Source organism: Orbicella faveolata, unplaced genomic scaffold, assembly GCF_042242905.1.
Source record: "Orbicella faveolata isolate gen_17 unplaced genomic scaffold, um_ofav_v1 contig_35, whole genome shotgun sequence".
Classification (NCBI taxonomy): domain Eukaryota; kingdom Metazoa; phylum Cnidaria; class Anthozoa; order Scleractinia; family Merulinidae; genus Orbicella; species Orbicella faveolata.
In genome coordinates, this window is record NW_028301564.1 from 21,928,429 (window position 1) to 21,943,898 (window position 15,470).

Consider the following 15,470-nt stretch of genomic DNA (forward strand, 5'->3'; position numbering starts at 1 on the left):
ACAGTGTAATAGACGGCTTAGGCTTCTTTATTTGTTAAATAATCTCATTTTCCACTCAAAATTCCACACTCAACGTTCAGACGAAAGTCAATTTCCACAGTGAAAACTGAGCTTAAACGCTTTTAAATAACGAACATGACTTCGGTATCTTCTTAGATCAAGACTTGATCTACCCCTTTTTATCTGACCAGCTGACACACATCTTTTACAGTAACTGCAGAAGTTTTCGTGCGCTCATTGGCTAATTTTCATTGTTAGTAAGTGGACAGACACATGAATTTATAACTTCTACCTTTTTGTTACTGTAAAAAAAAAAGACAAATTGAGGTCAATTTTTTATATGTCTGTCCTGTTACTGATCATGAATTTCGTCATACAACTATCAAAGTAGTCTGCGGATCCACTCGACTATCGCATCGTGGTCTGATCAACAGCTACTTTGACAATGTTATGACGAAATTCATGATCAATAACAGGACAGACGCATGAAAAACTGATGTTAATTTGTTGAACTCCATACTAGAAATTTCAAACATGGTTGTTTGAAAACACGGCTTTTTTTATGAAGGATAGAGGAAAGCGCCTTTTTCTGTTACCTGTTTAGACACTTTTGCACTGAACATTCTTTACTACTGTACCTCATCATAGGTGTCCAGGAACATAACATCGTCCTCAATAAGGTCCTACAAGAAAATTATGCAACACTTATCATTACAGCCAAGTAAATAAACGTGATATGAAATCGAAGTGAAAAACAAATCGACATATTTACCTCTTGACAAAATTCAAATATCTCTTCCACTCTAAACGCGCCGGAAGCGTTGGAACATTGAAACAAACGAGGTGGGTAGCTGGGCTTTTCTTCCTGGGAAACGAATAAAAAGGTAAGCTCATTATTTTTATTAATGTCACTGAAAAAAAGCTTCCAAGTGAAAAAAAAGTGTACAACTTGCTGAAATAAATAATACTGATCAAACAAGAAAAAGTATTTTACGGCATATCGCGTGCACAAATGAACCACACGTCCGTATTTGGCAGGAAATCACTGTTGCATTCGAATCTACCTCTATCAGTTTGCTGTTACCTCCATACGTTTCCCTGTAGAGTATTCTTCGTATCCACCAATAGCTTCCCAAAATGTCTTCGGTTCCTTCCCTTCTCGAATTGGCTCCACCTCCCTAAAGAAGTTATAAATCGGGTGGTAATAGCTTTGTAATTAAGTTTGCGACTGACGGTTTCGGCCCGGTTCGCGATTCTAAGGACTAATATTAAGCCAATAAAGTACCAAGAGACTAAATCATAGTCTCTTAAAAGTATCAAACAAATATGCCGAATCATTTCTGAACAAGTTATAACAAGAGATGTCATGGGATAACATGAGATATCATATGGTCACATTTCTCGACCTAAAGCGGTACTATTGATAGCAACAGTTTAACCTGCAAAAACCCAATTTTTTAACGCATGTCCGCTTTGAAACGAGCAGATGACTAAAAGAGCAGCTTGGCGATTCTTTTTACTGCTGAAAAATCTTTGCAGGTTACGTGCAATGAGGAACGATCTGCAACGTTGAAAAACGTAGGAAATTAGGGGCGCCTTAAAATCTGGGGGGGGAAATGTGCTCTCGTACCTATGGCTATCCCGTAACCTGCCTTACCGATCAGCAGTCAGCGAACAGTACATCGACTTAATAAAAGTGCAAAACCGTAGTTTTTCAAAAGGCTAGCATTGTACCTTCCAACCATAAGGTAATCGATTAGCTGTCTGGCATTCCTCCTTTCAGCTGCGCATGCTCCCTATAGAAAAATGAAACGAACCACTCAATCAACCGAATGGGCTGCAAAAAGTACAGTGTTGCTCAATAAAGAAACCATGGAGACCATATCAAGTAGTTTTGCCAGCATTTTTATTTTTGTTTGTTTGCTTGTTTGTTTGTTGTTGTTGTTGTTGTTGTTGTTGTTGTTGTTGTTTTCACTGGGGAAATAAAAGATCAGTATCGTAAGAAATAAAAACCAGAGGCGATTGTCTAATTCCTTGTTTACAACTCGGGTTTAAGGTGGGTTCTTCCTCTCTGCTTCTTCCACCTTGCATTTTCTGTTGCTTAATCAGAACGCAGAATTTCCACGGACGTTATCATAAGTCCACTCCATTATAACAAGGAAACATTGTTACAGGGGTAAGCTAACTAGAGGAAAATTGAAAACACTTTCAAAGAACGACTTTATAGAGTAGTAACCTTTCCTCTCCACAAGTAGGCCACGTAAGGAGTCTCCAACACAAACATGTCTCCTGAATTCAGCGAGGCAGCTCTTCGAGGCACCTGAAATGTTTAGAAGCAAACACATGAAAGTAAAGGTGTAAAAGAGTTTCGTCGCTTTAATGTACGTAGTAACAATCACCGGCTTTGTACATCTTGGAAACTCTTCGTTTTAAGTTAAGATAGTTAGAACAATAAAAATTATATTAACAAAACCACTTGCTTGTTGGAATAAGAAATGGTCCTAATCCTAAAAATAAATTAATAAGTCAATTATTACTAATTTAAGAAACTGCTTAGTTTGTTCGTCAATGCTGAGCTGATAATGGTTAAGTGACGGTCGGTGTGTCGAGTGAAACAATGGACGCTCCCAGTGTTAGCCTTCGTGTAGCACGAGCTTCTAACTTGATAATGAACTTAATGTTAGTTCCGGTACGGTTGCGCAGTTGAAAACATTTAAAGCAGAACACCAATTCAACAGATGAACTGTCAGATTTTGCGTTGGAGTTAGTACAGACCTGCATTGCTTTAGCATTCATGTCCGACGAACCACGAACATGAAACATTCTCTTGCCTTCGTGGTCGTATGTATCCTCCTCTGAACCAGCACGGTATCCAGCTCCTCTGCCACCCTGTAAATTAAATTGATCGCTATTAAATATACTGATAATGTTAAACAACCCGTGAAGCACAGCAGGTAGACACGAGGATGCTCTTTTAATGTATCCTAACGGAAATGTTCTGAAGCTACTATGATGGGAAAGGCCGTAGCCAGCCAGTATAAGGCAAACCGAGGCACTTACCTCAGCTATTTTTTTTTTTTTCGATTTTGTTGGTGTTTTTTTTTTTTTTTTTTTTTTGAGGGGTAAAATAAAACACTGTCAAATACCTTGGAATAGAATTTAACCATGGACATTGCATGCCTCAGTCATATTTTTTCTGGCTACGACCCTGATATGCTCTTTACACGTAACTTATTGCTTTTTGTGATAAAAGTAATAATGCAGACGTGCAATGTATTCAATTTATTCATGACTGAACCTTGAATGGTCGTCTTTTACATCACATGAACGACCATAGTGCTAAAACCTTGAGCGACTAGCTACAAGTTACTCTCTCACATTTTTCTTGTTGATCATTGATCTTTACCTTGATAAAACTTGGTGATATCTAAATGAATACTTACTTCAAGAATGATGAAACGCCCTCGAAACATTCTCAGGAAGTGTTCTGGTTCTTTGTTTTGTACAACTCGAATCTGCAACACAAAGTAAAGAGCTTTCATTATTTTGATCAGTTAGGAAAGTCAATTCTGATATGGCTAGCTCCGCGAAAAGGCAAGATGAACCAAATCTTGTGCTGTGATTGGCTACCGGAGTGGACTTCATGGTGATACTTTGCCCGCCCTTTCAAGTAAGAACATGGCTTTGTTGATGCCATATAATAAATCCTTTATTGACCAATGGTGTTCTCGGAACTTGGCTGGATTTAAGCCGGGTTTCATCCTTCCGTCTCGGTCCATAAACACAGAAAAACTCACGGCCAATATCCAGCCATCTTGACCTCACGCTCGGTCAATAACCCATACGTACTTCCTTACTTAACTCCTCCCCGGCTAACCTGTGTTGCTATTCCTCCTAGTTTTTTGTCCATTTGATCAGCTAACATTGCTGATGCTGCCTTTTCGTCAATACTGCTTTTTGTTCCCTAACAAAAATAAGGAAAAAACGGTAGTCAGCAAAAACGAGTTTCAATAAACTTGTGTCCGTATTATCTGGGAATCCAACTCTGGCTTCTTTGCTGCGCGTCGAAATGCGACCCGTGTCCTTTACAGGTAAATTACCTTGCCTAATTTATTTATTAAATTAAACAATTAAATTACTACCTGCCAAAAGTAGATTATTATTTGCCTCTTCCAATTAGCCATGAAGCTATACTTTATGACGTAAGAGTCGCCACTGAAGAACACTCCATGTAAGTTTGGCTCCAGAGGATATAGGTCATGGTCTTCAACGCGCCAGATCTGGGAACGAGCGAAGATTGGTCAGTTAAGTAAAAGCACGGTAGGTAGGTAGGTAGGTAGGTATGCAGAGAGAGGTAAGTAAACAAAAGAAAGTAAACAAATTCAATAAGAAAACATCAATAGAGTTAAATTACTAAAATCAGTATTCAAGGCAATGATAAATTTGAAAACAATAAATGTAATAATGTCAGCAAATGCGTGAAGATCCGCCACTGAGCTGAGAGACTGAACAAAAAGAGATTAATTTATAGTATAAAAACGTCAAATAAATTGATTTGTACCTCCACGTCTCCTGTTCCATCGTCTGGTAGGATTTCTGTTTTGTGTTTCTGTTTTTCTCGATCGTGCAGCTGAGTGGCATCAAACTTTTCATTACTTTGTTTAGCTTTGCGTAAGAAAATGAATCAGCCAAAAAGTAAATTTAAATTATTTTAGAACAAATTACAAACTTGTATCAAACTTTTGGTTGAAATAGGTCCGTTTCAAATTTCTTGTAAAAGATCAATAAAATAACTTTGTTGCAAATTTTGGAGTGTTTATCTGGTGTGTATGCCTTTATTTCTGCCACAATATTCACATCAATCTTTTTTTTAAAATTTTTTTTTTTGACTTTTGCTTCTCCGAAAAGGGGGGTGGCTAGTCCATCAATCCCCTCCCCTCTCCCCTCCGCTCTAAATCTCTGTCCCTGATTACAAAGACAAAGCATCGAGACATTTTATCCAATATGGGATATAAAACTTCAAACTTCAAGTATTATTTAACTGTCAGGCTAAACATACCTAAGGCTCCTTGTCGGAACACTTTGCCCATTCCTACTTGCTCTCCCTCGTCCCTCCACCCTGAGAAGAATTGTTTGAAGATCGGTGTCTCCCCTCCCTCCACCACACGGGTGACTTGTGTCCACTGAGGGTAGCCTTTTTTGCTAATAAATTCCTTGGAAAAGAAAAAAAAAATGCACAAATTAAAGACCCCAAGCACGATCAGATATCGTGGGTATTTTTCCTTAGGGTTGGAATAAGAGTGTATAGATGATTATAGTCGATGGTCGATCGGAACTTTTAAATGACAAATTTTGTTTAGCTTGTCCTTAGAAAAGTCCTTAGTCGTAACTAACACACGTGCATATGTTGTCAAACTGCAAAAATGTTAATTGAGACAAATAAACCGGCAAACCTTAGCAGACATATCTTATTATGATACGTGCTCTCAATCAATCACCAAATTGAAAAAAAGGCTAAACATGTCTGTTTCAATTATTACTGTTACACAGGAAAGAGACGAACACTAAAGAGTAGCTGGAATTGAACTACGTCAGAGAACTCTTATGGGTTTGAGTTTGGAAATTCAAACACATGTCGAAGCTTACCATCCCATTCTTCATTCCTGCTTTCTTTTCGGCATCAGTGCATTTCTTCCCAACCCAGACAAAGATTCCACTGCTACCGCAGTCCAGAATAAAACAATCCTGCAGGGAAACTGTTTATTAATACAGTGGAATCACGATTTTTCGAACCTCCAAGAGAACGAAAATTGATGTAAAAAAATCGGGGGTACAATCATAATGTTTGACTGAGGGGAGGAAACGACGTTTAGTTCGAGTTGTCGGGAGATTTGAAAAAAGTGAAGCTTCGAGAAATCGGGATTCCACAATGTAAATATATTTTCGCTCCTCTTTTTATTTCTGTGCCCAATACATTGCTTAATACAACAGCATCAGCATTGACGCTGAGAAAAAGCAAATGACAGTCGAGCTTCAAAACAATGAAGCTGTTCTCGATCGCCTTTAGAAATGGCAAAAAAATGTGTTCAAATCCAAAATTAATCCTAAATAGCATTATTATACTGATTTAATGACGAGACTCGACCTCTTCCTAGCCAACTAGCCATAGAGCACTAAAACGAATTAGTGTAAATCTACTAGTGATCAATCACGAAGCCGTTCTCTTATTGGCTACGCTACTCACTATCTATTCTGTTGTAAATAGTAAGTAGCCTAGCAGTGTGTGGTTGTTAACAAAATGGCGGCCGCTTCTTTGCTTTTTCGAAATTTCTAGAGTGAAGAGGATTTAGATAAAGTTTTGAACGATTAATAGATTTATACTAAAACAATTAGATTAAGAGCGCGAGATTTCTATGCGTGATAAAAATTGATAACACCTAGTTATTAAAACTAGTTATAAAATTGAACTGAGGTTGTTCCAGTGGTGATCATGAACTTTAAAATGAAGCAGAATAAGGGATTTTAATTTGAAGCGGGCTTAATACTTGATCAAGGAGCGACAACAAGTAGATTACAATAGGGAGGCTTTCCTTAAGCTAGCATTAGCTTCACTAAAATACAAGTCATGGGTTTTATTTTCTTGTTTATATAATTGTCTGGCACTACCTACATCACTATGATAAAACCAAAAGTATGAAAGGCATGGCTACTAACATATGAATCCAGATGCTCTTTCTTCAGAGGCATTTCATTTACAGGTGTCATTTCCAAGGTTCCGCTTTCGTCGGATACCCTGCAAAAGATACAACAAACAGAATACGAAAATTAATCACTTGAAAGAAAGCTTTTTCCTCTTACATTCAGCGACAGAATGCACAGCGTCGTAACTTTTCAGTTACCACTGCATGTACCCTCTCTCTCCAATATACGTTTATTATATATATTGTTCACAGATGGTGAGTGAAATAAAACATGGAATGGCGACTTTGCGGAGATTCAAAAGTTTCATCATTGGAGGTGTACTATCTTCACATTATCTTCATGTATGGTGTATCTATATCTCCCTGACCACAGCAAAAAAGTAATGTCATTACGCTCTCCTTCGCGATCTCAGAGTCACCGATTTTTCAGCACCTTCAGTCACCAGTAACCTTGAGTGAACTTCAGCTCCAAGTTGAGGACCTTCGCCCCGACCGTGCTGTAATTCATACCCTTGAACGTCATTGAAAATTCCGTACAAAGGACACCTCTCCCTCTCTACAACAGCCGGTTTATTCTGTCCCAGCTCAGGATCTCCCATGGTCACTGTGGTAGAGATGTTCAATTTCAAGCGTTTTAAGAAGGCTTAATGTACCGGTAAAGTAGCAGCATCTTTTGCACTTTTTACAAAACCTCTGAGCGTGCAGTAGGTTTAATGGAAAGCATTTCTATGGCAACACGTACCTGTACAGTGTCACGCTTGTTTGATTGTGCTTCTCAAATGCTACATCGTCACCTCCCTCGCTAGCGTCCTTAATGTCACCACGTGACCCGAGGGCTTCAAAAAATTTGTTTTCGTCCCGGTGATCTTTGCCTTCATCTAATGGTAAAGATTACGCGTTACAGTTTAAAAAGTGGAGTGTGGGTTATTCATGAAAAAAAAAAAAACCTAACAAGTTTTTGTGGTACACGTTTTGTGTTGTGTGAGGAGGAAACGGTGTTGTTCTTCTCTTACCAACTGCAACACTCCATATCAACAAAACACATGGTTGGATTTAGCTTTTACTCAAGACATTTTTCTCGAGTTTATCAGGTCCTGAATTCCTATGGTTTTCAGCTTGAATAAATAACAATTTAGAAGAAATCAGAGGGACCACTTGAAGCTCATTGAAGTGTTCAGAGCTAGGGATGTTACTAGTGCAAACTTGAAATGATTAAGATCAATATGATGGCACATTTATTTTACCTATGATGACAAGTTTTGCTTTTCCTCCTCTCTCTTCGTCCCTTATTCGTCTCGCCACTTCAACTCCCTTAAAATAAAATGAATAAGTGACAAAACTGAACCTTAAATGGCCCGGCACTCCTTATCTAAAGAGAAAACAAAGGAGTGGCGTCTTACCCCCACCCCTAGTTTCCCTTTGCTACGGTTCGATTTATTAGATTCCAAATGGGTGCAAGTCTATCCAATTCAGCGTTAACGAAAAATGAGGATTTAAGGCAAAATCCGATAAAAAAAATCGAGCAATTTCAGGTTTTAGTGGACGAACAATCTGTTACCAGAATAATTTTATGTATTTTACAGTCATTTTTACATGTTCTTAAAGCTAAATACATAAATAATTGCCTGAAATAACACCGAAAACAATTTCCCATGGGAACAAGAGAAAATAAGTTTCAAAGTTCAGAAAACTTGTGCAAACACAGGCAAAATTTCATCACCAGTTTCATTTCACCAATACTTCCAAGTGTTTCATACGAAGTTTAACATTCGTTTTCGACGTTTGATGTTGCTAGAAATGAGTTTTTTTGAGAAGATATTTAAACAATCGTACAGAAGTTTGCAATACAGTGTAAATAATCTTGGTACTAGGTTTGTCCACTTCTTACTCGAACTTCTGGTGGATCCCATCTTAATAGTTTCTTTTTACCTTCATTCGCTCCGTTCTGCTGCACTGAGACCCGTTCCAACAATGGATGGTCATTCCTTCGTCCAGAATAAACACATCTCCTTTGTTAAGTGAGGTGTAATGTAGTTCAACCTACGAGAGAAAATCAACTACGCATTGCATTGATGAACCCTTCATTGTCTCCGTGCCCTGAAAGCCTTAAATGTAATCTACAATGTCATCTGTTTCAAAATAGGAGGTTAAAGCATTGCTGGAAGACTCTGAAACAATTAGCGACGGGGGTGACGGAACTCCTTATTTCAGGGGTTGTTCAATTTTTAATTAACATTCGTGTTGCTTGGGCGAAATCTACTTTCTTCCCCATGCAACAAACATTGGCAATCATTTGCCAGAGAGACGTTGATACCGGTATAACATTGAAAAGGGGAATGAGGGAGCCAAAGAATCATCCGTAGATACATTTGAAGCAGTAGAGAGGGACAAAATTTGGTAAAGTGACGTTTTATACAGTGTCTCATCAACATTTGTCGCCGATTGTGTCCTATGAATCTCAATTTGACCGGAATGAACTCCAGTGCCTGAACCACTTGGTCGCGCATGCCTAACGATAGCGTGGATGGAAATAGATTACAACAAGGAGCGAGTTGACACTCGTCCACTAACCTGTGATACTCGCACGTTTCTTTTGCCCTTGACATGAAAAAGTCGCTTCTCGTACACGCCTCGCTGGACTTTTCTGAAGCCAGAATCTACACCACCTTCCAGGTATCTACAAGTGAAGTAATAAATTGTATTACATGTAATTAATTGGCCAGTCACCACGTGGTTATAACTTCAAAACCCTTCTGTAGAATTCGCGGGTCGTTATCGGAAACTTTAATCTCACAGTGTTTCACTCCACCCAGGCGTGCAAATGAGTACTGGCGAATAGACCATTTTATAGTTACCCCGTGCTTTTGTTTCAAAATGAGTCCTCGTGCAAAACCTTTCATGTGAAAATGAGTTTGATTCGCATGAAAAAGAACCTGCATGTAGAAGAAACACATTTTCATATGATTGGTTTTGCTCGAAGACTAGTTTTGACACAGAGGCCCACAGAGTAGTACAGGCAGCCCAAATACTATTTGGGCTGCTTGTACGACCTGTGCTAGCAATCCCCCATCAAGGGGAGAAGTTGCACTCCTATTCAACGCAATGGGCAACAGATACCGCAGTTTAGTACTGCACATTGATAAATATTGCTACTATAGTTAAACAGCGCACATACCTTATTCCTTTCGGAAAATAGTTCAAAAATTTCCTTGATTCGTGATCTTGAACCTTAGTGGAAAATTAAAGAAGCGAAAGTGATTTTAATACTTTTGCGGGCATGTTAATATAGAATCCAACGGTTTGCTTTCAGCTAGACAGATTGATCTGTATATAAGTGCGAACCCGATTTTTCCAACCTTAGGTTTTGGAACTTCTCAATTATTAAAATTATTGGAAGCAAGTTTTTGCTCTCTTTCAAAAAAACTTTCGAGAAATTTATTGTCGAATTTTTGCTCCTCCTGAGTTCTTGTGATGGACATCCTCGCCTGTTCAATGCGTTCGTTTAGCTGGAAACAGTGAAAAAAGCTACGCTCCTCTCTCCCCTCCACACCGATTTTTGAATTGATCTCTAACTAATCTAGAACAAGTTATGGACAAGTAGATTACTCCTCGTCGTTTTCGTGCTCCAGAAATTAAGATAATTCCTGCGCGGGTTGTGTGCCACTATATGATCCTGCTGAACATTTTACCGATTTTACGTTGATTTATATCAAACTTAACTAAACCCGTGTGGTAGGACTCTGCAGTAGTATACACTGATTAACTGCATCTCTATCAAAACGGAGTGCCGATACACCTTTCCAATTGTAACAGGTCCCAGTTGTTCCAAGGGTGGACGATGCAGTTCATCGGATAAATCACTATCCAGTGGATACTGAGGTGTTAACACTGAAATTCAACCACACTCTACTGAACAGCGATTTATCCGTTGGATACTGTATCCAACTTTTGGGCACAGTCGGACGCTTGACGAAGATCATCTTACAGTGGACAGTTAAGTCTGCTTTACACCGTGTTCTCTTAGCTAGAAAGGGTTGATTGCACAGAAGACAGAGAATACCTCTAGGTTCTCGATATCAATATTCATACCTCCCTGTACTGTACCGGTCCACCTCCGAGATGATCATCCAATTCTACTGTCTTATAAGCAGCCACACCTTGCTCGTCCTGTCAGAAAGCAGTGTTAACCAAATGAGCAGAGATGTTCTAATGTCTTGGGAAACCTCAATTCAAAGATTTTCACCCAGGTATTCACCGGCAGAAATATTTACAGTTTGGTTTTATCACAGATGAGAGATCTGTATTACACAAATGCTAAGAGAGGATAAAGAGTAAGAGAGTAAATTCTCCATATACGCATAGTCCTCATGGCAATCCCTCTCAAGTTATTTTTAGATATGCGCGGATGATGTTGTCACGTAGGTGATGGAAATGTGTCTAGAGCCGCTTGGGCTGTTCACGTAAGCAAAAGGTGGCTGTTGCAACAATTTCCCGAGTTTTTCGAAACCTGGAGTGTCGAAAAGATTACCTTAGAAATAAGGCCTATATATATGGTGATTAACTCTGTTATGTTTGTTCTCTCTAGCTCTTGACCGATGAATTCTCTCGTGTTTTCAAACTATCCATTCACTAACCACACAAAAAATATTGATAAAAGAAATATATATATAAAAGAAACTACACACAAACAACAAAAATAAAAAAAAGAAAGTACCTGGGAAGTGTTAGTACCAAGCCAGAAATGAATATCCCACTCAAGATGAGATTCAACTTTTCTGGTCTAAAAATAAACAACTGAATAAACAAATAAAAACAAACAAATAGTATAAAATAAGCCATAAAAATCATAGTAGAGGGGTACTAAATTCATATGAACCTCACCGATAGGCAAATATACGAATCTCCTGAGTAAAAGGTGCCATATGTTTTAACGTCTTGAGCGACGACTTTCAATTTCTGTGGGGAAAAAAAAGGCGGCCAAGAACGACTTTGAAGCTAAGACAACCAATTACATTATTAACAAATATTTCTGTTCATTTACAAAGATGAATGCAACCTGCAAGGCGTACGGGTTGGACGGAAATTCACGCCTGCATCTCGCGCTTGTTGTTGGCTGCGCGTGCGAGAGCCTAAGGCAGCGTCCACACTAGGCCGGCGGAATTTTAAAACGTAGTTTACTACGGTTAGGCTTACCGTCCACACTAATCCATCACGAAAATGGAACTTTTCAAACCGGAGGAATTTGAAAACGCCGGCTTTCTGTTTTAGTGTGGAGGGAAAACATTTTGAAAACGGAGCTTTTCGAAAACTGTGGCGTCGCGATAATCACGTGATTTCCCTGACCGAGTTTTCCTCAAACACAAATTCAAAATGAGCAGTGATTGTTGTGTTTGTAAATTTCTCCGGCGTAGTGTAGACCGAAAAAATTTGATGTGTTTTCAGAGTGAAACTTCCGTTTTCAAATTTCTCCGGCGTAGTACAGTGTGGACGGAGCTTAAGCCATCCAAAGCCACGTACCGAATAACTATGTTAGTCACGAGCTTACACGAGGCGCGGTGGCCTAATGGTAAGCGCGCTGGACTCCGGATTGAGCGGTCCGTGGGCTCAACCTCTCGCCAGGGTCGTTACGATTTGTCAGTTGTCGTACATGTTAACTGTTGGTTTTCATTGGCTCATGAGACCGAGTAGCGTCTGCATTTGTGTATTTCGCAAGAGTGTTTCTAATTAACGCCATTTGTTGGGAAATTTCCCTAACAAAGGGTGCTAGTTATCAATAACTTACTGCGCTGTTTATGTCGGATTATGCTAATGACTCCGCGCTAGTGAAAACCAGCCTTTAAGGGGGTCACACAATGCTATCGGGTTCATTGGTGAATTATTGGAGTAACAGACCGTTGCATAGCTGAGTATAAAAAGTTACATTTAAACGGTCAATTCCACTTTTCTATCACAATACCTGCTCCGCAAAGAAAATGGAAATTATGAGGTTTTCATCACTTGCTGGCAAACTGCCTCAGGTTCTTTAGGGAATTATTGTAGTTGCGGCCTGCTGCCCGAGTAAGAGCTTAACTGTGATAAATAAGCCATCATTTTGACTTTTCTGTCAGAAGTTGTCTCACTTCAAACGCGAAATAGATCTCACTGGCAGATGATATTGCAACCCTCCCTCGCATTTCAGGGTTGCTTTTCTTTTCTCGGCAAAACGCGGGTGCATGCAATTAGCTTACGTTTCTCATAGCTTCACCAAATAGATTCCGTCATTCTTTGAAAATAATCTTAAGGGTGTATCTATCCCATTGCTGTTGAAATTCGAAAACGGTTCTCTTTCATGGGAGGTATAAATATTTTATACGCAAAGGACAATGGAAGCTGGCTGTCGTTGCATCTTTAAGTATAAACAAACGGTTTCAACATTAAAACGCTTTTTCACAATGTTCTGCCAGTACCTGTTGAGCATCCCAAATAAAAGCTAACAAAACAGTTTTTCAAGTTATGCTTTGCACTTGACGACAACACGCTAAAACCTAAGATGTCAATGCATTCAAAAATTTGATCTTGCAACAATTTCCTAGCTTTAATATCAATTCTGTCATCTATACGTTGACTTCGCGTTGCAAGTTATAGGGGGTCCACGTTCAGGACAAAAATGAATGAATGATATTTATTTCCTACGTGTCGCCTTAATTTCTGCCCTCGCTTTCCGCATTCGGCACGCAAAAGAGCGAAATAAAGTATTGTCTAGCTTCACTGTAAATACGTTTTCTTTTTTTAAAATCCACGAAGAGATATCCTTTGCTATGATTACAACCTTGGAGGGAGGTAAAAATAATAATAAATAATAGATTATGCCGGCGTTTCTCAGTTTTATTGCATCGAGTGGATAATGGAAATTATTAATAACTACAGTTACTGCTCGTGAAAGATATGGGCTAGATTGTAATTATGAAATAATATTTGAAAATTAGAAAATCTACGTTATTCCAAATGAGAGCCAATTTTAGGCAAAACTATATTGTTTGCAATTCTCAAAGGTTAAATTAAAATCCATACATTTATATAAGGGATATACCAGACCAAAATTATCTAGAGAGATTATTTTGTTGGCTAAACGATTTTAATGGCAACTGCAATTTGTCTGACTTTACGGGCTAGTTAGGATCGAATGCTGTATTCATATGAGGTGACTCGACAAGGAGGAAACAATGTATTTGCGTATAAAACGATAATACGAGAAGGGTTGCGACTGGGCATGCCATCTGTTGAGCCTTGAACAGGTCGATAAGCCTCACCGACGAAACCGCAGAGGAAACTATTATTTGCTGAGCATTAGCACAATTACAGCCCACTCACCTCAATCCTCCATATTTCCATTCCAGGCTTCTTCCCCGCTTCAAGAAAAGCTTCATCGACTCCCATTGAAGATTCAATTAGTAAAATAAAAACAACGGAAATAACAATAAAAAAGGAATAAAACGAAGACTCTTTGAGACCGTTAGTAGCTTATTGAGACGCGGTGTGAATAAACTAAAACGTCAACTTCCCAGCGAAAACTCTGTGTTTCCCGACGTTTAAATTTGAATATGTCCGTTGTCCAAGCGACAAACACGACATGCAGCTTGTTGCTGACAGAAATTTAAATAGCTGTGTTATTGAAGAGAAGGCAAACGTAATAATTGCGAGGCAGGGATGGCTCTCATTGGAGGCTCTCGTACACGTGTCGCAAATTTTTGGCCGAGCTTAACTCTTTTGTTTTGGTATAAATTACTTAAGACGGCTCATGTTTATGTACATTTTTTATTGTTATCTTAAAGCGCGTTTAAGCTTCAATTTGCGAACGGAAATTAGCGTTTAAAAAATGTATTTAGAGTCGGTTTACTAGCGTTACTTCATGAAGGACTTAAACGCGCGCGAAGGACGGCCTCTTTGTGAGAAGAAATTTTCATTGCTGGCATTTAATTAGATAATAGAATATTCATAAAATCGTTAAATTTAAATTCGCGCTGATGCCCGTCACCAGTACATTCGAGAATGAAAATTTAAATACTTCACGATTATTCTCTGGCAATAAATTTAAATGCCTTTGTTTACTTACTCACGTCAGGCATCGCAAAAAAAGGCGACGGACAGTTTTAATTACAACAAAGTAGTCCTAGCACTTAATTTACAATTATGGCTTTCGAAGGACATGCTGTTTTGTGTTTTGTTTTTCCATATTGCTCTTTCCTGTTCGATACATCATAAATTAATTTTAATTGGTACTGTTTGAGCCCTCAGTTGGTGTAAAAATGTATAAATTATTAATTGCATGATCGCTTTCCAACTGTATGCTCTCAATAAACGCCACAAGTAGGTCGAAAAACGAAGGAAATTTTCTTACGTTTTCACGACCTGAATTTTTATCGAAATGTCTCAAATCATCGTCGTGGCATAACTTTATATAATGAAGAGAGTCTTTCGCGTGTGACAGATTTGAACAAGTCTATAATGCAATGCCAAGACCGCTGACCGGTAGCTATATAACATGAATAGGGCAGAGTTTCGCGGGATTATGGACGCATGTCAATCATGATCTACTTTAATTAGAGTGAGAAGACTGGTGACGAGATTATGATTTCTAAGGGAAAATTGGAAGCATCACCGGCAAAGAAAATCAAAATTGAACGAAAATAAATATAAATTAAAAGAAAATAAGGTAAAGTAAAATAATATGGAACAAAACAAAACGGGACGTGAACGAGACTTCAATCCTTTACAGCGCCCTTATGGTCA

The 15,470-nt window shown here is 38.7% G+C and overlaps 1 protein-coding gene across 1 annotated transcript in view; it reads right to left on the minus strand.

Moving 5' to 3' along the window:
* The window catches only part of LOC110065851 (gelsolin, cytoplasmic-like), a 20,132-nt gene extending 5,768 nt beyond the window's left edge, over positions 1-14,364 (minus strand). Inside the window, exons 1-22 of the mRNA XM_089272875.1 lie at positions 14,052-14,364; positions 11,583-11,657; positions 11,416-11,481; positions 10,791-10,868; positions 9,877-9,929; positions 9,273-9,378; positions 8,631-8,741; positions 7,946-8,012; positions 7,444-7,579; positions 6,715-6,793; positions 5,647-5,745; positions 5,060-5,213; positions 4,562-4,665; positions 4,143-4,280; positions 3,878-3,964; positions 3,444-3,515; positions 2,776-2,889; positions 2,237-2,320; positions 1,735-1,796; positions 1,085-1,178; positions 773-865; positions 639-683 (exon numbers count right to left, since the gene is read on the minus strand). Coding sequence (XP_089129001.1) covers positions 639-683; positions 773-865; positions 1,085-1,178; positions 1,735-1,796; positions 2,237-2,320; positions 2,776-2,889; positions 3,444-3,515; positions 3,878-3,964; positions 4,143-4,280; positions 4,562-4,665; positions 5,060-5,213; positions 5,647-5,745; positions 6,715-6,793; positions 7,444-7,579; positions 7,946-8,012; positions 8,631-8,741; positions 9,273-9,378; positions 9,877-9,929; positions 10,791-10,868; positions 11,416-11,481; positions 11,583-11,657; positions 14,052-14,117 — 1,983 coding nt within the window. The 5' untranslated portion in view covers positions 14,118-14,364. The remainder of the gene's footprint in view (positions 1-638; positions 684-772; positions 866-1,084; positions 1,179-1,734; positions 1,797-2,236; positions 2,321-2,775; positions 2,890-3,443; positions 3,516-3,877; positions 3,965-4,142; positions 4,281-4,561; positions 4,666-5,059; positions 5,214-5,646; positions 5,746-6,714; positions 6,794-7,443; positions 7,580-7,945; positions 8,013-8,630; positions 8,742-9,272; positions 9,379-9,876; positions 9,930-10,790; positions 10,869-11,415; positions 11,482-11,582; positions 11,658-14,051) is intronic.
* Between the last annotated feature and the right edge of the window lie 1,106 nt (positions 14,365-15,470).